Source organism: Pelecanus crispus, chromosome 1 (assembly GCF_030463565.1).
Source record: "Pelecanus crispus isolate bPelCri1 chromosome 1, bPelCri1.pri, whole genome shotgun sequence".
Taxonomy (NCBI): Eukaryota; Metazoa; Chordata; class Aves; order Pelecaniformes; family Pelecanidae; genus Pelecanus; species Pelecanus crispus.
Genome location: NC_134643.1, coordinates 106,594,670 through 106,617,435, shown reverse-complemented (window position 1 = coordinate 106,617,435; position 22,766 = coordinate 106,594,670). Strand labels below are relative to the sequence as shown.

At 36.4% G+C, this 22,766-nt stretch overlaps 1 protein-coding gene across 3 annotated transcripts in view; it reads right to left on the bottom strand.

The window, feature by feature from the left end:
* Window positions 1-22,766, bottom strand: part of EPHA6 (EPH receptor A6) — a 536,584-nt gene that overhangs the window by 215,868 nt on the left and 297,950 nt on the right. For 2 of the 3 annotated variants that reach the window (XM_075709691.1, XM_075709700.1), the window contains one exon: window positions 22,023-22,358. In XM_075709691.1, the coding sequence (XP_075565806.1) occupies window positions 22,023-22,358 (336 nt within the window). Of the gene's footprint in view, window positions 1-20,954; window positions 21,036-22,022; window positions 22,359-22,766 lie in introns of all 3 variants that reach the window. The other variant, XM_075709685.1, reaches the window with a different exon arrangement.

Below are 22,766 nucleotides of genomic sequence, written 5' to 3'. Positions count from 1 at the left end.
CCAGAAAACACCGAGACGCTGGTGAGAGGGTGACTGCCGAGGAGGATCTCACTAGTTTTGGGGGAGGAGAAGAGAGACCAAACCTTCATCTCCTTGCATGGGCACCGTCACCAGCAGCACCAGCAGATTACAGCACTCTTTCGGTACCTTGTTTCATTTCAGAGCTTTGAAGATATACTTAGAAGGTATACACAACCACCTCCCAACAAATAACTGCCGGTTAATGAATGAAGTTAATATTATATATGAAAGTCATAACCAGGACTTCAGAAGAGAACTACTGCAAGTAAATTGACTTGTAAAAAAATACAGTAGATTTTCAGAAAATAACACATTTTCAGTTTGCACAGCAGAAGCTAGTAAACTGCTGTGCAAGTTTATATACAGTATACAGCAACTGAGACAGTAAAACCAATAGGAAATGCTACTTCTCATAAGATTCTTGCAGCAAGAAATATGTCTGTTACATTTAGGAGATATTGGGCATGTTGTGAAAACATTTTTGAAGAATTATAAAGGTAGTCGTTTTTACAGGATTATTCTTCTTATTCCCATTTGCTTTTTTGTCCTTTCATTGGTGAGGCAATTAAAATTTTAAATAAAAATTGAATGAATGCTAGTGAGCATTAATGCAGAACATATGAAGATGGAAACCTGTAACAATCTGTTCTAGCAACCAAAACTGTGTCTCACGGGAAAGCAAAGGTCTCTTTCTGAAGTGACCTATCCTGTAATCCTTTTAAAAAATATAGGCAGATACAAGTAATTAGCTTAGCCAAAGAACTAAATAAATGCCTGTACAACACATTCCCAAGCTAGGATTTAGCAACTGCAGTAAAAATGTTCTTTTAAAACATTGATTTGAAATGGAAACTGGATTCCTGACCTGAATTGAAGAATTCCATCAACAATAAGGTTAGCATCTTGCAGCCTGGTGGGAAAAGATATAACCCAACTAAGAATTCCTCTCTTTTTGTTTAACACTCAAGCACTTGACTGTTCATAAGGATCATAGGAGGGATGGCGATACTTGAAATAGTAGTAGTAGCAGTAAGCAGAAGTACTAGTAGTAATAGTAATAGTAGTAGTAGTAGTAATAAAAGCGGTAAAATAACAACTGATGTGCTGCATTCTGATTACTGAGGGTTTTGCTATCGAGGCACAAATTGGAGTGCTTACTCACAACTTACCAATGAACCCCACAAGCCTAGAAATCAACATGAAAATGCCAAGATTATCAGAACTGTCACAATCTCCACTCTGTAGCACACATGAAAAACAAAATGTCTTTAGCTCTTTGCTGTTTGGGGTATTTCTGTTTCTGCTTTGTGTTTAGAAATATAAAGATGTCATTCACTGTTTTCCCTGGCTGCATCCATTCTCACAGCGTTGATTCCAGAGCTCCAAGGCACCAAACAAGTGACTCCTGTGTAATTCAAGAGTACAGAAAATGGGCTCTGATAATTTCCAAGCCTACAGCTTTTGGCTCTAATAATTTAATTTGCATATTCACACATAACCTGCATGTGCAGAAATCTTCAGAACTTAACAAAGGCATGGATTTGGTGGTGGGGAAAGGGACTGCCTTACCAGCTCTGCTTCATGAAGTCCTCTGTCTGCAGTATAGCAAAAAGATAAGATTCCCTATTTGCATTAATATGTTCTCAAGCATTAGCTCTGCCCTAGGGACTTACTGTTTTCAGGACCTATGTAGTTGCTGGACTTCACCATATTTTTCAGCTGGTGACAAGCATAAGAAAGTATTTGTGTATGAGAGCAGAAACTGAGACCCTTGCTGAGAGGAAAATGTACCCTGGTTTAACATAAATCACTTTTAAATAGGGTTTTCTGAAAGGATAGCAAATATAATGCAGAAGCTCTTTTTTTCAGATTACAAATGACTTGAAATAAGTCTTGAAATAATACTTGAAATAAATAAATTCAATAAACTGAATTTAAAGCAATTCCTAATTAACTTACGTTAGTCCACACCAAGTTCATTTACACATTAAGTCATTGGATGACTATTGGACAAAACTTAATTTGGGCAGAACCAAGGTTATACTGAAGATGCCAGATCCTCCAGAAATGACCTTGTCCAGTTTTTCAGGTGACTTCAGAGTAAAATAATATTTGCTGCCTGGAGTATAGAAGCGCAAGGCTTTGACTGATAAAGGTCAGAGGGTATGCAGAAATCTTGGCTTCCAGGATCAATGCACAACCCTCTCCAGTACAGCGCCTGTGCGAGGGAGGGTCTCTCCGTTCCCATTTTCCCTGAGGTCTGATACGACATGACAGATCTGTCACCTACATGACTGTGAGGCATGACATCCAGTAGGTTTACTGAGATGCTGATTTAACAGTGATTGAAAAGCAAAACTCGATCTGTAAAAGCTTTCATGATTCCTCTGTACCCATCAAACAGACAAAAATCTATGCTGAAAGCTGTTCTGTCCTAGGAAGGAGTGAGAGCTGGCATCAGCCGCGCTTCTGAGGACGCAAGAAAAGGCATTGCCGTCAGCTGGCAGCGGGCACCGGCAGCCACCCTCGGGCAAGCTGCCCAGGCATCCCACCTCAGAGCTGGACAGAAACTGGAGCTTGGCCTGCCCAGTTTTAGGCTCAGACTCCTGCTCTTACTGTCTTGCTATGGCTCTGTGGGATGGCCTAGGGAGAACACGGGTTATTGCTTACTTTCTGATACTGCTGTTCTGAGCTTGCCATGATGGGATGCAACACAAAAAGCAAAGAGCTCATTCTCCAAATGGCAGAAATGTCTCTATTACCTGAGCTGGTCTTTCAAAATAGCCAAGGTGCAGAGAGGACATGTGGAATGGCACCACGTCACAGCTCAGAGAACAAAGCTGGTACTGGCCAAGCGTTGCCTGTAATCGCAGGCAGAATTAGCTGAAATGTCTCAAACTTATTTTTTTTTTTCTTTCTCTCTCTCTCTCTCTGCATAAATATGCATATATGCATGCATATATATTTATATATGTCCATATGTGTGTTTATGCGTAGAAAACACAGGCCTGATGAGTGAAAAACCGTAACGAATTTATTCTGGCTTTGTCATTGTCTGTGTCTTCAGCAAAGGAAAAAAATATTTCTAGGTAAGATGAAATACTGCCTTTCAAAATGAAACAAAATTTCTCTTCTGCCAAAGCCGCTGATGGGAGCACACTGTCTACCCATCATCTGCCCTCTTTCTGCTAGTTCTCCACAAACATTTTTAGAGCCAACCGGTGAATTTCAAACAAATTGAGAGAAGTCATATATATATTTCTACAACTTTCAAGAGAATCAATATCTGCATAAAGACAGACCCAACAATAAATATGTGACTGTGAACTAGTTGCAGTAATTATTGCCAATGTTCCAGCCAAATCAGTAGGAAATACAGGAAACAGCCCTGAGCACAAATTTGAAGGAAACGAAGTTATACCAGTCCTGCTACTCAAACTACAAATCAAATTTTGTATTAAAGAAAAAAAAATTAAGGGTATTTTTACAAAACATAAGGATAGAAGCTATTTAGAAATGAATGGCTGAAATTAGGTAGGTCTGACTTTGCATGAAAATATTACAAATGAAGGTCTTTATTTATTGCTTTCCTATATCCAGTCAATGATATCACTGGATATAAGAAATTTTTTAAAATTATTACAAAAGAAAACCAGAACTTATTAAATTAACGAAGATCAAATTAAAGGCTTGTACTTCTGAGGGGACAGTACAAGGATAACCAAAATTTCCAGAGATAATTAAGCAGAGTCAATTTTATTAAGCAGCATCATGTTTCTTATAACTGAGAGTTCAGTCACCATCAAAAAAAGAAAATATTGTGATTTTGACATCAGTGTTAAGTCTTCAAAAAGAAACGACACCTAGCTTATGCCTCACACCTAAATGAATACAGAGTAGTTAAGTCTCTGCTAAAAGCATGCCTCTAAATGGTTATACACAGATCTTCACTGAAAAAGCCACAGCACAATCTGATAGCTTCAGAGTATGTAAGGAGAATCTATTCCTAAACACGTTTCTTCCAAAATTAATGGTTTATATGGAGCTACTCAGGCATATCAAGACGAGCAATATAAGCAGCAATCAAATGCCTGAAACCAATTCATTTAAGACAACAATTAAACACTTACCTTTGAACTGCAAGATACACTGACTACAAACTGCCCTTTTCACATTCACCAACATTTGCAAGATTAAAATGAATTAATTGCCAACTGAGATAAGTGCATGATAGGAGGTTTTACAATGCCAAACCCCTGCATATGTTAATGTACTACATCAGCAACTCATCTGCAGATCAAACAGGCGCCTCCAATCCTCTATATTGTCAAGGGACTAAAGGCTGTACTTAGCCGGTTCACCTAAGTGAGCTTGCAGAACCTTTTCTAATGTTGAACATGGTATCTTCTACTCATCCAACAAGCACTAAGTGGACTAGACTCTTTTTCAGGTAATCTCTGTGAATGTTGAACTACATTGGATTTGATATGTTGAAAAAATTACCACATCTATGTTACAGAGATTCTAGAAAAATGTAAGAAATGGGCTTTAATGATCTTTCAGACATTGATCTTATCCCTTTTACAGTCACTGTAAAACTCCAGGCAGGAACCTGCCCATAGCCAATAGATACTACCACCAAATGGGTACACAGAGTCTCCACTGTGCCCAAAAGACATAATTAGTTGTTAAGCATATTTTGACCATAATTACAGCAGAATTGTCTGGGGGGAAAAAAAAAAAGATTTAAGAGGTTTTATCTGAATAAGTGTAGTTTAATTAATTCTATAAAAATTATATTTCAAAATGGAGATTTTAAATGCTGCAAATGGTGGAATTTCAGATCACACTAACAATCCATCTAGGTTTCTTTTAAACAGAAAGGTTGTCAAAAGCATCAAATCTTTTATTTTATTAGTGACAAAGCAACTGGTCTATCTTCAGTTTCAACACTGAAAATCTTAAATAGTTTCCAGATGCACGAGACTGCAAAAATGCACTTATATTTGCATATTTCTTTAGTGAGCTCATGCACAGCTACGTGAGCTTCAGTGAACTGCACAAAGATTACAAACTCTGCCTTTCAAGGTCTGAAGGTCCCTTGTTCTAGCCCTAGCATTAGGGTTCAGATAGTACCTACAATATGTAGGCAGGTATCAGAAGACATCAGCATATAGACAGAGCAGAAAGCTGTCCTTCCAAAATCCAGGCAGAAGTTTTAGCTTTCGATGTAACCCGTACACAAGGCCTTGGCGTTTTTTCTTTCAGTACTCAATCTATTTTAAGCATTCAGTACTTGTGCACCAGTTGTTCTGTCTTTATTATCTCACATCTTGGAACATTTATTCTGCTGCGAGGCCAGTTTTAGTTGTGCAGGAGAAGGTTTCCAAATTGATAAGAGCTTCTCTCTGCTCACAATACCAGACTAATACAATTATTTTAAGAGTTTACTAAAATTTGACTCTTGATCTGAGGCTCTGCAACAAAAACTGTAACTTGAACAAATGTTTATGGTTGAACCTTAAAGTTTTGAAAACATGTATGATGGCAGTATTGAAAGACCGTTAACAATATAAGCCGAACAATGTAGCACGGTAACAAATCTCGATTAAAACTGTACAGCTCTCTCCAGAACAAATAGGGCTTCCACAGTGACAGATTGAGGGTATACAGCAACTATCTCACTTCATGATTTGCAAACTGATATGAGACTTAAAACTGCAAAGGATACTGAAATTATCCTGTGCATGTCACTGATGGGCTAAAGCAATTTTTAACTTTAAGGCTATGCCCTCTAGGAATAAGTAACGTGTGGCAGTCCCATGACGGCTGATGAATGGCTGATGATGAAGGCAAAAGGCAGAGCTGCGGGCTGAGGAGACATGAAATAGGATGTGTATGCACATAAGATTAGGGGAAAGAGTAGGTTAGGAATGGGCAAAGGCTGCGGGGTGCTCTGGAAGACAGAATATTACAATGTGGCCTGAGCAGACGATGTGAAAGAAATTATTCAACTGAGGATTTTTGGGGAACAGTGGAAAGAGGCAGCAGGGAGCTACAGAAGAAAGACAAGAAGGGTGGTAGAAAAAGATGGGGTAAGAGGTGAATCCTTGGTTTAGGAGACAGAAGACGTGTGGTAAGCAGGGAAGAAAACTGAGCTGTTGAACATAACATTGGAGACTGGGGCAAGCAAACCTCATTTTACTAATGTGTGCAGCCTCATCTACTGACATGGATGGTAGGGTGGAGGCAGTTCACTGCAAATTAGAGGCAAAAGAAGGTAATGAATGTGATGGTGACTGACAAATCAAGCTTGGTAACAGCAAGGAAAACAAAGAGCTCAGTTTAGTGCTCTTATTTATACTTTCACCCTTGCACTGAGAGCTCTATATGAGTAACTCATTAAATTGTACGAGATGGGCTGTAATGTAGAAGCTTGAGAATCTTAAATCCTCAACTTGAAATACTTATGTCTGGTTTAGCAGGTACAGACTCATTTGCATTGACTTCAGCTTTTGTAGTTTCTTTTGAAATACTTCTTTTCACCTGTGGCAAACAGATAAATGTTTCACCAATTTATATACTACCAAGGGCCTTTTCATACTACTAATGAGCAACTAATGTATTGCTAGAAAGAACAAATAACTGATTAGTTGTGAAATAGTTCCATTGATACTGAAACTAGAAGGGAAACTGATGTCTAGTGAATTCCTGAATATTGAGGTGTCCGCTTTTATATCTGTGCATAGTGGACATAAAGTAAAGTAAATGGAGACCAGTTAAGGAGATACAAGATTTACAGCTCCGCTTGGTCTTTGAGGTCATACTCTCTTAAAGAGTAATTGTTCATCCTGACACTTGCTGCCACTAAAAAAGTTAACAACAACTCTAATATCTAGCCAGTAGTGATAGAGATATATGTACCTAACCCCCAACAACCTACAACCTAGGTACAAGAACGTCTCATGCATCTTTCAATTTGCTCTTACATTTTTAAGCTGGCAAACGCATTCTCAAAGGAAAGTCACCTTCACATATACACAGGCATTACCACAGATACACACACCCATAGCAAACACCCACTTTTTAAATCAGACTCATTTTTTTTAGTGTTCTTTTATTTTTTGATATGTCAGATGGGATTGCTGCAAAGTGAAAAAATTGGTTTATGATGCCTGTTCCAATCAGCATCATTGTTTTTATTCCAAGCTAGCAATCAACTTCCTGCCTAATTTGTCACACTTAATTTAAAATGAAGCATGCAGCAATGTTTAGAGCTGCAGTCATGGCATTTGTGTTTGGCTGAGGAAGTGGTCACTAGCACTCTCAATTTATCACTTTTAATTTAAACTCCCTTGCCAATGATTTTCGTTCTTAAAGCTATGACTGGCACTTATGGATTTCAAAATCAAAGGGAAAATAAACTACAGTTAAGAATTCAACCACTCAGATCAATGAAAACCTGTTTTATAACTGAGTGTGCTCCAGTTAAATCCCAGCTGCCTGACAGAAAGAATTTAATGTTTCAAACAGCTCTTTTCCCACTTAAATACTCAGAATAACTTTTTATTGCAGCAGTAAGCCACTATGAGGTGGACAGAATCGGACTATTGATGTTATGTTCTCAGGAAATACTGCAAAGCAAGTAAAGGTGAGTGTATCAACCTAAAGAAGCATGCACTAATATCCAAATGGCAGTCCCTGCACTGTTTGATTGTTGCTAGCGTATATTTTCTCTTTTAAGACAATTGGTACTGTGTATTACTTCACTGTTAGAAGCCAATAGCAAAAGCTTAAGAGAAATTAGTAAATGGAAGAACATACTTCATTAAATTTACTATTGTTAAAATAAATGTCAGTTAAGTTTCTAGACTTCTTTGAAGGTGAATAATCTGGATTATTTGGTCCAACATCTCACAATTAGCCGTTAATTCAAATTCTTTTATATCCCTTGAAAAAGTTAAATAGGTAGGTACATATTTTTATACTATCATTATTTGATAACGTATTTACTAAAATAAATATTTTTCTTTTTTAAGAAATAAAGACTGCATAGGGCCATCCACATGTGTCTGTGTATAACGCTGGCATAAACCCACCCACCCACACATGTCAGAAAAATAGAGAGTGATGGAGAGAAAGAGAAGTCCACATATTATTCCATACTACTCTATATCATGGAATAAGAAACAACCTACCATTCTTGTTCTATGGAATCCAGAAAGTAATTTAAAAATGTTAAAAAAAGACTTCATTTGGATATTTCAGGGAAATTTTTTTGTTTGGTTTTTTTTTTTTCTAACCAGCCTTTCCTCAACCATAGTTTTCCATCCAGAAAGAGACTGTTACAATTTTTAAAATCTTTGATAATCTTTTGGTAAATCAGTATTTTTTGTTTTGAGATCATTAGCGTCATGCAAACACTGAAGCTTTTCCCGCATTTTAGCTGTGAAATAGCCAAAGATGATTTGAGGGCAATTCTCTCTTCCATTAGACTCACTGTAGCTCCTTGAATTTACAGGATTATCAGCCCCTACTCTGCTACTCTGAGTTGCTTACCTTCCCAATTTATCATTCAGTAAAGTAGCCAAAAGTAGCCTGCCACACTTTGTAACCAAATCTCCCATGCCAGAAATATGCTTCAAGAAAAAAATGAAGCAAAGCAGTACTAATTACAGGACTGATCATAAATGTTTTTCCTGGTAAAAAGAGATGATGAATTATCAAAATAAATCAACTAAATTACTGGGCTAGTTGTGAACATTTTTCTCCTTGTTTTCTGTGTACAAATGATGAGTATGCTTAACTGCCAGTGAAATCTACAGAAAGATCTGAATTATCTGAAAAGTAGAATATCTGCATCCCAAGGGAGCCATGCTCACCTCATGGTTATGCCATACATGGCTTTACATGCATAGACTTATTCCTTACCTTCTAAAATGTGAATAATTCTACCTACTTGCCTTCAAGGATCACTGACAATGTTTGCAATGTGTGTAAAAGCAACCAAGTACTACAGCATATGAATGCAGCAGAAAACCTACAATACAGTATATGGCACATGAAGGCTAAGCTTTGAGAAATTGAGCTAAACAAGGGATAAAGGGACAACGTACACGGTGACAGATGAGGATGATGCAGGATAACATCAGGCTGTTATCATGGAGACTTGACCAAAAACGTGCAGGCCATTTATACAATTAAAGACTGCAGAGTAAAACATAAAACATGATTCTGAATTAAGGTTTTTTGAAAAAAGTTATTTAGTTTGGAACCTTAATTTTTCAAATTAAGATCTTGGTAGCAACTTTGGGGTGTTATTTTAATATTTGATGTTTTATAGCTACATAAATATAATTTCTCAAATAAATGAATACATTACTTTGCAGAAAAATGGCTGTGAAAGTCACCAAAAGTAAAACAATCTCTCTAATTAAAATCTGGAGTATTTTTATTACTGCCAACAACTCTCTGCTATTCTTGTTTCCTGTTGTAAATATTGAAATTCTCACAAGGACTATCTCATATTGCTTTAACTGAGAATAATGGAATCTTTTCACGCTTTAAAGTCCAAACAGCATACTGTAATAACATTTACCCTTACTAAATCTTTTTGTCTTTAATCATTGTAAACTCAATAGATAAGCAGGAATTTCTAAGCAGGAAAACAGCAAAAAAGCAAAAAACCAAAATCTATAAGCTGATTTTTTAATGCTTTAGGAAACAGAAAAATCTGATCAAAACACTGGCCACCTAGTAATAAGGCTAAGAGCGTAAAGCCCACACTTTCAGGTGTTTCACCTTATATCAAGAGATTAGAAGCACTTGTATAGCACACTGTGCTTCAATCATTACTTTCACAGTTACTCCACACTTCTGTTGGTGTACGAGATAATATGTGACCCCACATCCTTCTGAAATAAATGTTACACTTCCAGTGTATTTTATTGATTAAGAAAGGACTAACGGCCCAGTTTGTAAAACAAGCCAGTTTCCATTAAGAATCTCAGTGACAGGGCAGTATTTTCCAAAGGTGCTCAGTGAACTGCAGCTCTCAGTGCTTCCCTTTCACTGAGATGCTTAATGAGACCAGAGTTCCCTGGAAAACCTGTCAGTCCTGCAGAAAACATGCACGCATTTTCCTCACTCTTTGTGAGTACTCTCTCACTTGGTGGAGCACCCACAGTGTGTATCGGTAACTGTGTAAGAGGTACCCAACTTCTTGTGGTTAAGGTCTTTATTTTCTGCAGCTTTAAGTGTTCATCGTATCACTACTTAGTTCACAGTACTCCACTGAGGAAATAGATTGTACATATATCAGGTATTTAAAATGGTTACCTGCAAAAACTTAAACAGAAAGATGGGAAGACAGTTTAAATATAGTGAAATATACAGAGTAAGGAATGGAGTACATCTTGTCTATGAACTTTTTGAAAGTCTTGAATAGATTGAATGAAAATGTAATTTTAGTGTTACATGGAAATGGAAAGGTAACTCATGTAAAAATGGAAAATATGAAAATATTACAAAGTTATTAAAATATTTCAACAAAGTAAAATGATATTTTCTTATAGCAAACAGAAAGACTAACGTATTAACATGTTTTTAGTATTAGACTGGTGAATCAGTGGCAAATCATTATTTTCACACTATACATATATTGAAAGACAGTTTTGTATAATATATAGATACATATAGAAATAAAACCATATATAGTAAATACTGTGCATTTTTATCCTTTAAATTATATTTAATCATAGAAGAAATTCCAGATTGAAATTTTAATTAATTTTAATCCTCCATCAACTGAGAGACTGAATAATAGTGCTCATAAAAACTGACAAATATTCCACCCACTCGAATTATTTTTGAAGGTGTTAGTCTTATCCTTCCTAAAACTGCATGAGAAAGCCACATTTTTAATGTCTGACAATATAACCATCATCTTAAAATGGAAAAATTAAGAATATTTTATTCACACTGCTGCAGAGTTTAGATTCACTACATTTATGAGAATGTAAAAGTTAACTAGAAAGTTTACCCAGAATGCTGCTGTATAGATGAATATGGAAAAACAAGATACGAAATGATTTTTCATGCAGTAGCCTGCCTTTTGGAGTTCTTCACCACCCAGTATTACAGCTAACACCTTGGGTGCTTACCTAGAAATCTCAGGCCATCTTTACGAACCAGTCATGTCCCAGATTAATGGTTATAACAGAAAATCAAAAATTTTAAAGGGGAAGATAATGAAGCAAATGTCATGTTAGATAACTTGGAAAACAGATAAAGATACCCTGCAATATGTCCCTGAACCTGCACAGAACTGCACTGATATGTACTTCGGAATGTGATGTAAAAACATTATAATATCACGTTAATGCCTTAGTAGAGTGTTTGGTGCAGGTGGCTGTAGGGGATACAGAAGCTGTATAGGCCAAGGTTTTGGGACACAACTTACTTCCTTTTCTATCAGCTCCTATGGGTTGCAACATGAGAAACTATTCACAGTGAAATTTAGCTTCAAAGATCTGGCAAACATCCCTTTGTTCATCTGAGATTAAGCACTTTTTCAGTATTACAGTATGTTGCATGTAACAGAAGTTACCATTGAAACTGGCACCACTGAACCTGATTGTTTCAGGAAAAGGTCAGGGAGATAAATGCAGATAAAAATATGCTCTTCTCCTAAAGATAATCTCCCAGCACCAAAATAATATACACCAGGGAACTAAGTCAATACCGCTCCGCAGTCACACATGTTCTCTGAAAAGGTACAGACTTTAATCTTCTATGCTGTCAACTTGCTTCTTCAACCGTACAAAATTCACTTCCAAACACAAGCAAGTATTTTTAAAGATAAACAGTATTTAACACCACATTAGAAAAATGTGGTTTTTCTCTATTTCTTCTCCAAAGATTTCATATTCTAGTCAGTCGCGTTGTTTATAAACTGAAATCGATACTTTCTCTAAACTGGCATAGAGGGATGCTAAATATCAGTTAAAATATTTTCCCTTTATTATAATAAATCATATCTATGAATATATAGCAATGCGATATCAAAAATTCACCTCATGCCTAATTAGTAAATGACATTTTTAGCTTGACAGGAAAATGTACGAGTTGAGGGAAGAAGGCAGACTCCTATCTGCTCTACTGTTGATAGACCGTAGCCCATCATCCTTGAACTATAGGCTGAATTTCCTGAATCCCGTTACTCCATTACCCTACCCTGTAAAAAAAATTTTTTTTTTTAGTCCTCATTGATCTTCAATTACAGGACAAAAAGAATTGTTAGATAATTTTAGGAGAACAAACTACCTCTGAAAAATGGAGCTTTGAGCTTAATATTATGTATATATGAACCAGTCATTGGAATCAGACAATTTGTTTTCCAGACAGATTTGAGTTAATATAATAAAATGATCATTTATTTCTAAACTGTAAAATACAGCATTGGAAACTGGCTGAACAACTTGTCAGTAACTTAGGGAATCATACATCAGCTGTTTGCAATGAATAACAACTTAGAATTTATGAGTCACTCAGATAACGCACATTAATCTCTAAACACTTCAATACAATTATAGATCAAGCACATGATTTAGAAGCTGCTGCATGTATTATTTAAAAAAGATATGGAAAAGACAAGTTTAAAAATATTACTTTATATTCAGACAGAATAAGCACAAAGAAAATTTTTGCAAATGTACATTAATTCAATGAAGAATGAGATTTAATTAACACTGGAGCAATTTATAGGGTTTGCCATTAACTTCAGCAGAGAAGTTGTGACTAGTGAGCCGAGGACTGAAGGCAAAAGAACTAAGCAAGAGTAAAGGAGACAACAGGAGTGTTCAGGAAAGATTAGCTGAGCCAGGCCTCCCTTGCTTTTTAACCAGCGGGACATCTGTAACTGAATTCCAGTGAAACAGCTTTGGGACATTAGATCTAATTTTGTAATTGGAGATTTCTTGTAAATATTTGCCTTAAAATTTCAGTTTTCAAATACTGAGTAGCTTAGTGTACAAGATGGCATTGTTATTCCAAGAAAGAAATATGGTGATCAAATTGGTCTAATTTGCTGAATGCATGTTTTTTAAAAATGTATTAAATTTAATATTTTTTTTAAGTTTATTTTTTATATTATAGATTCTTTTACTCACATGCCTCTTCCTTTCATTCATGTTTTCCTTGGGAATGGTTCTGTGCATCACCCTCCTTCTTCTGTTGGCTATCACGACTCTACACGTAGACAGTGAAATCAAGCACTTTCATCTGATGCACTGTTTGCTAACTTCCATGTCACTTTAGTAAGTGAAATCAACTGAGACAGAATACTCCGAATAGTTAGTCCTTCACAGAATTAGTTGCACTCACTCCAGAGGGTCTACAAAGTATGAAACTCATTTAAAATGTATTGAAAAAGTCCGCTTTAGAACCTGTAGCCATGTCTTGAATATCTAATAATATTCCTGCTTAAGTGAAGGTTTTAAGGGATGTCTTAAAAGAGTATAAAGAAAAATATGCATATTTAATATGCAAAAATCACTTCTCAATGGAAAACAGAGATTGCATGCTAGATGTAAATAAGATTTAGCATATTAAGAGTGTCTTTTTTTCCCTTCTTTTGCTCCTAGCCAACCAATACACTGGCCAATCCTGACATTGCTTGTCACCCCCTGCCTCATCTCTGTCAGACTAGGATTCAGTCTAGAATATGAAGGCTCACTTATGACAGGGGCTGTTGAAAGCAGTATGCATTTCTAAACTAAATATTAAGTGTGCATATCCTGACTAGTATAATCTTTTCAGAGGAGCAATCTTTATTATTCGTTCATTGGAGACCCAGTAGAAATTTTACCACAGTGGGAAAACATTTAAATATGTAACACGGATATGAAGATAGTAAACAGACGTCTCTCGTTGTTAGTCTGGGCAGAAAAAGGTAAAAGTATGTTATTAGAAATATTGTCTTGAAGCTAACAGAACTGTAAAATAAATAGATTTCTGAAACTTTAGAAACTATGTAATTCTGAGTCTGCTCTCCACCTTACTCCAATGCGCACAACTTAATGCCATTATTGTATATAAATGAAAACTATTTCCAATCTGTGAGCCTAAGGCAAATGCATATGGAAGAGTCACAAAAGTGGAAGGAGAAGGGTTGTTGAGTGTAATGAAGAAACTACATTTTAAGAAGCAAATGAATCGGAGCAACCTGCTACTGACATAATTGCTTTAAAGACCCCATAGCAAACATCAGCAGAATTGGTTTGTAATTTACCATGTCCTTCATTTCGAACATGCTCCCTAAAGGTTTGCATGAAAGTCATGACATCTACAAACACAATTTGTTTCAGATTGACTAGCCGTGATGAATGTCCTCCTTTACTACCTTTGACCAAAATCACTCCTCTTGCCAAGAATACAACAGAAGTCTTCATTTCACTTGTCATATACCGTGAACACTATAGTCGTGCTTGGTTTTCTGTTTGTTTCGGGTTTTTTTAATGTAATAATAGCTTTCAGAAATGTTTAGGTAAACTTTGAAAACAGCAGGTTCCTAATCTAACTCTGAAGAATTTTGTAAGTCGATTAATATTTGTGGCAGAAGTTTCTAATAACTTAAGTCACTAGATTATATCTGAAATATCTTGTACCCTACCTTGACTAGAATACTGAATAATGATTCTTCTAACTATATATCGGTCTCTGTGAGATGTTCCAGCTAACTGAAATGTGCTTGATTATCCTAACATGGTTCTTAGCTGTGGTGTGCAGATAGCACCAATAAGCTTATTTGGTATTCTTGTTTAAAATCACCAAAGTTGATGAATAAACATCTCATTCATGAGGCACTGAATGCCCTTCACAGCCACTGACTAAAATAGGAACAAACAAAATAAAGGCATATTTCTTATCGCAGTGCTGTATGCCCACCAATTTATTTGTAATGAAAATTTTACATTTTTTCCCACAAATGTCCCTTTTACAAATTGAAATAAACTGTTATTATTAGATGTACAATTGTTGCAGCATTTGGATGTGGTATTTTAGTGACTACAGCTTAAATCAGAAACTTGCTGAAAATGCATGTCACAGACAAATTGCCAATGGTTATAAATAATAGTGTGCTATGCAATGAAAAAAACTATTATAAAAGCTGGAAAACCACACTGGTAAGTATATTATGGGAAAAATACTTTACAGTATTGATTAACCTCTTTCGCCTCCTTCTTCAAACTAGAATTACATTTCGTTCTCTTCATATTGCGTAACTTAGAGAAACATATCTTAAAGCTACGCATAGTCCGACTAGCTTAATGGATAATACTGGTGAATGAGAAATGAAAGTAAATGGAAGCAGGTTGACTTTTGCTGCATTAAAGAAGTGGCTGAACATCAATTTCTGCCAGCAGAAAAAGAACGTATTTTTTAAAGAAAATTTATAAGTATTTAAAAAAATCTTCAGGATATAAATCAAGATTGTTTTAAAAGCCATTTTTCACCTGTGATTACTGTGTAGTAATCAGGCATATGTGTAAAGAAACATCAGCAAAAAGTAGTCTAAATGTACAGAGGTGACAGCAGGTGAAAATCTGCAGGTAATAACTATGCTGCACAAAGACCTTGACTCAAAACTTTGAATTCTGGCAGACCTGAAGAGTGTTCAACAGAATGTTAGTTGAACAAGTCTGAGAACTGAGATTTAGCATTTTTGACTTGTGGTTTTCTTTCCAACTGTAAATGGTTAATTTATATACACACTGACGTAAATATGTATATACATTCATATAGTTTAACAGACTAGTCTGAATATGTATCGCATAATGCTGAATACCTTTTTTAAAAGTATTGTTTTAATGTATTGTTCAGAAGTGACTTAAAATAGGGAATACACATCTCAAACTTTTTTTTTGTTAGTAATCCTTCTTACTGTCTTCATGTCACATTCAGTATGGACATTTACAGGCTGTCCCTAGCCAGTAACCAAAGAGTTAATATTTCTTTTCAAATTTGTCACATAAATAGCACCAGCAGCACTGTTCTGCACTGCTCCCATGACACTACAGGGTTTGGTAGAACTATCAATACAGCTGTAGGTGTCAAGTAAACAAATGCCAGAAATTTCTCACAGGCTTTTATGCAACCTGCTATTCCATTTTGACAATCAGTGATTAGAAATAGCTGTTCCTTTAGATTTATAAACCATTAACATAAACAGTTTGGAAGGCGGTTCAAAGGGCTTCATCATGTCATTAGGAAAAGAGCAGCTTTCTTGACTTTAAAGTTACAAAGGACAATCACATCTGTAGAGATTTGAGACTTGGGGGAAAAAAAAGGAAAATTAACTTTCGATTAGGGTGAAAGTCAGGTGCTACTATGGGAAGCAACGTAGGATGAGTGAACAGGGAACTCCCCTGCCACCCCAATGAGCATTCTGAAACTATACTGTCATCAGCGAGAAGGATTAATCGTGATAAACTGCCCTGGCAGTGCCACCGAGACGCTTTTCTGACAGTCGGATGGGGCTCTTAACAACTTACACCACCTGCACTGTTATTATAATGCTATATCCCATTAATTCATGGTGATATGGTCATGTTTATTCCTGGAAGAGACACTGAAATCCTTCCATGCATTCTTCGGCTCCCACAGGTCCTTAGAGGAGCCACCTGTACTCGGAACAATGAATTGGCCATAACTTATTTTGAAAAAGGAATTAGATGAAAGGCGATCCCTTTCAGACATTGGCAAGATTTTACCATCAGATTAGGAAACACCTTATCACCTAGGATATATCTGCCGATGTCTCACATAAAATAGAACGTATTAGACAAAGGAAACCTGCCAGATTTGCAGTTTCAGAGTCTGCTTGAAAACCTCAGCTAGTCACAGGCTGCCAACACTGGACAGGCACGGTAAAACTAGACAGGTCTTTAATACAGTGACAGGGTGTGTGCCCAGACAGAGTGAAGTCTCTTGTGCCTCAAACTTTGTCCACTGGTAGCAGGTCTTTGATGTCACAGAGACCAGAGTAACTCACAAACTGCAGAACTGAGGAGGGAGAAAATGAGATTTCTGGGATGCAATGGCAGGAGGAGTATTTCTCTAGTGTAAGCTTTCCACCAAGGTAAGAAAGACACGCAGAAGGAGCCCGTGAATAGAACCATGCCCACGAAGCATCCCACGGCTGGACGGTGATTTTAGGGGAGGTCCCTACTGTGGGACTTGCAGATGAAAGGGGAGATGGGGGCTGCCAGCATGGAGTCCCACAGGAGGGACATGATACGGTGAAGATGCAGACCGGCCAATGAGGAAACTATCAGAGAAACACTATAGCTATGGAGTGCCACTCTTCAATGATGCAGTTGAAATGGTGGACTGAAATGGAGCAGACCACTATCTGTCTGCATAACCATGTACTCAGGATATGTCTCATGACTCTACTCCCCCTCTGCACAGTGTAATGTTGAAAACCCCCTCTGTTCTCAAGTAATAGAACATATGAAAGCTCACTGAGTGAATGTGTATGTGGACTATTATTTGGAAATAGGAACTATTGGTTTAAGTTCTGTTTTGCTTAATTATTTATTATTTACTACTTTAATTATGTATGAAAAACCTCAAGTACTTCTGAATGTTCTTTAGGCAATGCAGACTCTAAGGCATGCTAAGAAAGTTATATAGTGAGGTGTCTCTTCCTGCCATTAGTCATAAGAGAAACATAAATTACAATTCAGCATATAATTCTCTGCTTCTTCACACAATGATTTAAAGTCGATTGAGTACAATTACTTCATACTCAGCATATTTACTGCTGTATAAAACTTTCTCTCTTCCATAAAGAAAAGGCATCCATGTGCTTTTCGGAACAACAGTATTGTTAAACATTTTTTAATGAGGCTTTTTTTTGAAAACATGTTTTACCTTTCAGTTGTTTACAGACTACTTTGGCAGTGATTTGAGAAAGCACTTAATATGTGCTAATGTTCTTCTTTGAACAGGGACTTTGCTTAAGTGCTTTTCTGAGCAGAATCTCGTTCTGTTTATCTGTCCATTTATCTGAATTTAAAGTAGGAATTATTTTGATATCTCAAAACGTTTTGAAACAAAGCTATGCAAGAGTAGCATATAGCTCACTTCCCTCATCTCTCCAGCTGCAACATCTATGCTTCCTAACACATCCCTACTCCCTCCTTGATTGCCACACTTGTTGGAAAAGACACAGCACGTGCTGTGGTCATACAGGAACGATATATATTCCTTCTTTACTGACTAGCCAATAGACAGGTTAAATGGTTGTTCAGCTGGCATCTCTAGTCCAGCAAGCAAGCCTTACATAGCTGAACCTTGCTTTTTGACTTGCAGACCCAACCAACAGCTTGGTGTCTGTAAGTGGTCATTTTTCACACCTCTATTGAAAGAACGTAGTATCTGTGAAATCTTTTTCTCTGTTATCAAACTCATGTCAGCTAATGGGTTCACAGTTCTTTATGGTGCCCGACAGACAATGTGACCACAGAAACTTTGTTTCCTTATGAAGCCCAGGGGTAGAAACCAAAACCACAGATATTGAATTTATGAATAGTTGTACAAAATGAATAACTAAAAAAGTCATGAATGCTAACAAATTAATTTTATATGACTTACATTAATGCTAGTAATTTTTTTCACTCTTTGATCAGGTCTGGTAATGCTTTAGTCATCAAATTGCTGAGAGGTTTGCAGGATGCAGTGTGCAAAGCCTTTTCAAAGTGTTACTTTCCTTTAGTCTGCTTCTTGTCATTGTTAGAGCTGAGCAGTATACTTAATCTTGTTGATGGTGGTGATTGCATGAGGAGGCAGTTAAGATTTTCATATTAGTTGTGGTAGAGCTCTGTGCATAAAGATGAGCCTTAATCACTTCCGAATTATTTCACTTCTGTCAGCAAATATTCTCCCTCTCTGATGCTCTCGGACTACTCTACCCACTAACTGTCGTAGAATACAATTCTTCAGTTTCTGTGGATGCCCATGGTACTCTTCATCGCATTACTTTATTCAGCAAAATGCCAACAGCAATATCTTCTCCAAAAAGAGAGAAAAAACCCTGAAGAACAAGTTAATAATTTTGCATGTTTAAAGGAGGATCTGTTAATTTCACATAAACCATCAAAAAGAAAGGGCCACTAGAGGGAAGTAAATCCAATATGCTCAAAGAAAATAAAATGCTAGCTCCTCAGCTACTGTAAATTACTGTAGCTAACAGAATGGTTTGGATTTACAACAGCTGAAGACATTGTTCTATATTCTTAACAAAGATATGGCAATTGAAGAAAACAATTTATGTATTTATAAAGAGGTCTATCGCCTCATGCAATGTCTACACCAAAACCATTAAAAGAGTATGTCTGAAAAGATTGCATATAAAAAGTTAGTATGAATGTGGCATAAATACGTTGTGTAGGTATAATTTATTATAGATCTAGATATTTCATTAGATCCACATCAAAAGAGAAAAATTGTTTTAAACCAATATGTTTGGACTTCTGTTAATGCAGTCCTTGTACACATTAAGATATTTTTGATTTGTTGTCAGGTCATGCATATAATCTTGGGTCTTTTTTTTATATGAACATGTGCACAAACCTGCAAAACCACACAATAAGTACTGTCCATTTCAGTATAATTAAGATTATAAGGAAATATTGTAACAGTGAGTTTACTGTTTGGTGGTATAGCTAGAAAAAAAAATGCAATATAAAGGCAATTATTTAGTATTTTTGATAAATACAGCAAAAGCAAAACTATAAATTGTTTACTAATATCTAGCTAACAATAAAAATAAAAAGGTCACTAATCCTTTTATCTGAGAACTTCGATGTGATTTATAAACATTAATAAAGTCTCTGCAATGTTCTGAAGCTGTAGTTCTACAGCTTCATCTTCTGAGGTTAGATACCCTAGCTTTCTCCGTATCACTTCTTATTTATGACTAAAAGAAACTCACAAAAATTGTTTATTGTCCTCTCAATAATTTCCATCAACCAAAACTCCATTAATTTTCATCCATATTTCATATGACATTATCTTTCTCTCTTTTACTTCTAAATATATGGTTACCATGCTTATGATTTTATACACCACCACAGTTTGTAAGCCTACAAAAATGGTTTTATCTTTATAACTACATTTTATAGATGCCTCCATTTCATTTATTACAATGCTTTCTCCTGCAAAGCTGTCTTTTTATATCCAGACAAACTGACAGATATTCTGGAAATCTGGTCTTAAATTCTCTGAAGCCCTTCCAACAGCATTTTAGTAATGTAAGAATTATTATAGGGAATGCAAGCAGCCTACACTCCAGAGTTTACTGTCAGTGTGTCACAAATTATCAAAACATTGGTCTTTTCCCTGTTTTGAGTAAACTGCAGTGAAAATCTATATCCTTAAACCAGGAATAGGCAACAGCAAAAGACATTTTTTAAAAGCCCACCACTTAAATACATATCACAAGCTGTGTTCACACAGCTGTTAGTCAATTTAAAAACAAACCATATCTCTGGTGACCTCCACCTGTGCATGCTTGGTGACTTGCATTTAGTACCATGTAACAAAACATCTAAAAATAAGAATACATAGGGGTAGATTCTGGCACCACAGCTTTTCCTTTAATTAAAAAGGAAAAGAGAAATACAGGTTCACAACATGATACATAGCCTAAAAGCTTAAGGCTATTCTCAGTGCAAGGCATATATCATTAGGCATCTTACATAATTAGCTCTTCCGTTCCCATCATCACATGAACGGTGAGTCGTTTTCATGCTTTTTCTAATCCATTTTCATGAATATTATTAGTATTACCATTGTCATTATCATCATCATCATCACAGCAAGCTGTTACTTTTTGTATGCCCAAAGGCAAACAAGTCATTACTTACTCATCAACAAAACTACTTGTCCCAGATACACAGGTAAGGAGATTTTTGCTAGGCTGATCAATGAAAGAACCCAGGGCCTTCCTACAAGTGGAACGTAACAGGATCCTCCCGAACATTAGCACTTTTACTAAATACTTTCATATCATCAAAGGTCTTCTACTCAAAACCGTAGTTTTGCCAGTTCAGTTCCTGTTCTACATGAAACACTTCAGCTATAGTTGCAATGTCACTGCACAGCATGTGAAAAACATTTCTGGAACAAATGTCAGCAAGGGATAATTTTGAAATAACCTTCTCATCTACAGTAACACAAGCCAGAAGATAACACTGCTATAGAGGTTGCTTTGTTGGTAACCTATGATGCTGTTTCCTGGCACACTAAGTATTTCTAAAGATGGAAGAGGAAGAAGTTGCAGAAATAAGCAAAAATATAGAGCTCTTTTAGTTTCCCATGTTTTTCATAAAGGTTGGCCTTGGACATGAACTTGAACTGAAATGGGGGGAAGAAAATGCTCAAAACCAGTAATGGAAAGTAGACAATTAAATTATTGGATATTATTAGGATTAGGATACCTCACTTAAGGAAACGGCTCATACAGTTGTTGAAATATCTTACTGGGAAGCATGCTGTATTAGTACTATGAATCATGGATACTAAAGGAAGTGAGTTCACTTTCATTTCACCTTTGAATTGTGAAATTGCAATAGATAACCTGTGGTCTTTTACTCTTTCAAAACGGAAATAGTAAGGAAAGACTTGGAAAAGCACTAGATGCAGACTACAGTTCTGATGAACCACTGATACAGTCAGTCTCAGGTAGTTAAAGCTTGCACTTAATTTTAAACAGGAAGGTATGTTTTTGTGCCCTGTGTATTGGGGTCAAGGGCCAACTGCCAAAAGCACTTAATGCAGAAGCTGGAAGTCCTCACTAAAAGCACTTAAAAACGTGTAGCAATCTGCAAAACATCCTAACTTGCTGACCCAGAGTTCCCAGTAACAAAACCATCCCCCTAATGAGTGCATAGATGACAGGGGCACAGTAACAGACACGCAGTGCTGGGACTTACCATCTTGGTCTGTGGTAACCGTGATAGCTGTGAACTGCTTGGGAGAGAAACTCAGCTCCGACACCCCATTCGTGGCTTCTATTTCGAAGGTGTAGTTCACGTGCGACACAAAGTCAAGCACTGTCACAGAGGAGTTGATGAGACCTGTGTGCCTGGGGATGAAACGGATACCTCCCCCACAAATCTCACACTGGCTGGCATCCAACCCACATTTCTTACAGATGACACTGTAAGTGAGATCTTTTCTTCCTCCGGTATCACTCGGGGGGCTCCATTCCAACATGAGAGCCGTTTCATTAATGTTAAAAATCACATTCCTTGGAGCAGAAGGTGGCCCTGCAGAGAAGGAGGGGAAAGCCTGTTAAGTGACAGTTGTCTATTTTGGAGAAAAAAAACCAACATGAAAAAATATATTAGTCTTAAGGCAATTATTTGCAAATAGAAGCTGATTACGTTTCAATAACAAATCCAATGGAAAAATTTAAAATTTAAATACTTACAATCCTTGAAAATTGAGCAGGAATAATAATAAAAGGTGAGATCATAAAAAGCTGAATAATCTAAATAAATTAGAATTAATACAGGAGAAATTTAAGGCAACATAAAAATGACTTGGGAATGTGAAACCTAGACTTGATAACACAAATTTTCACTAAGTATCTCTTGATTTTGTGGGATACTGGGGTAGAACTTTAACCATAAAATTAATTTCCTTATTTTATGTCTAGTAATGTAGGCTTTTCT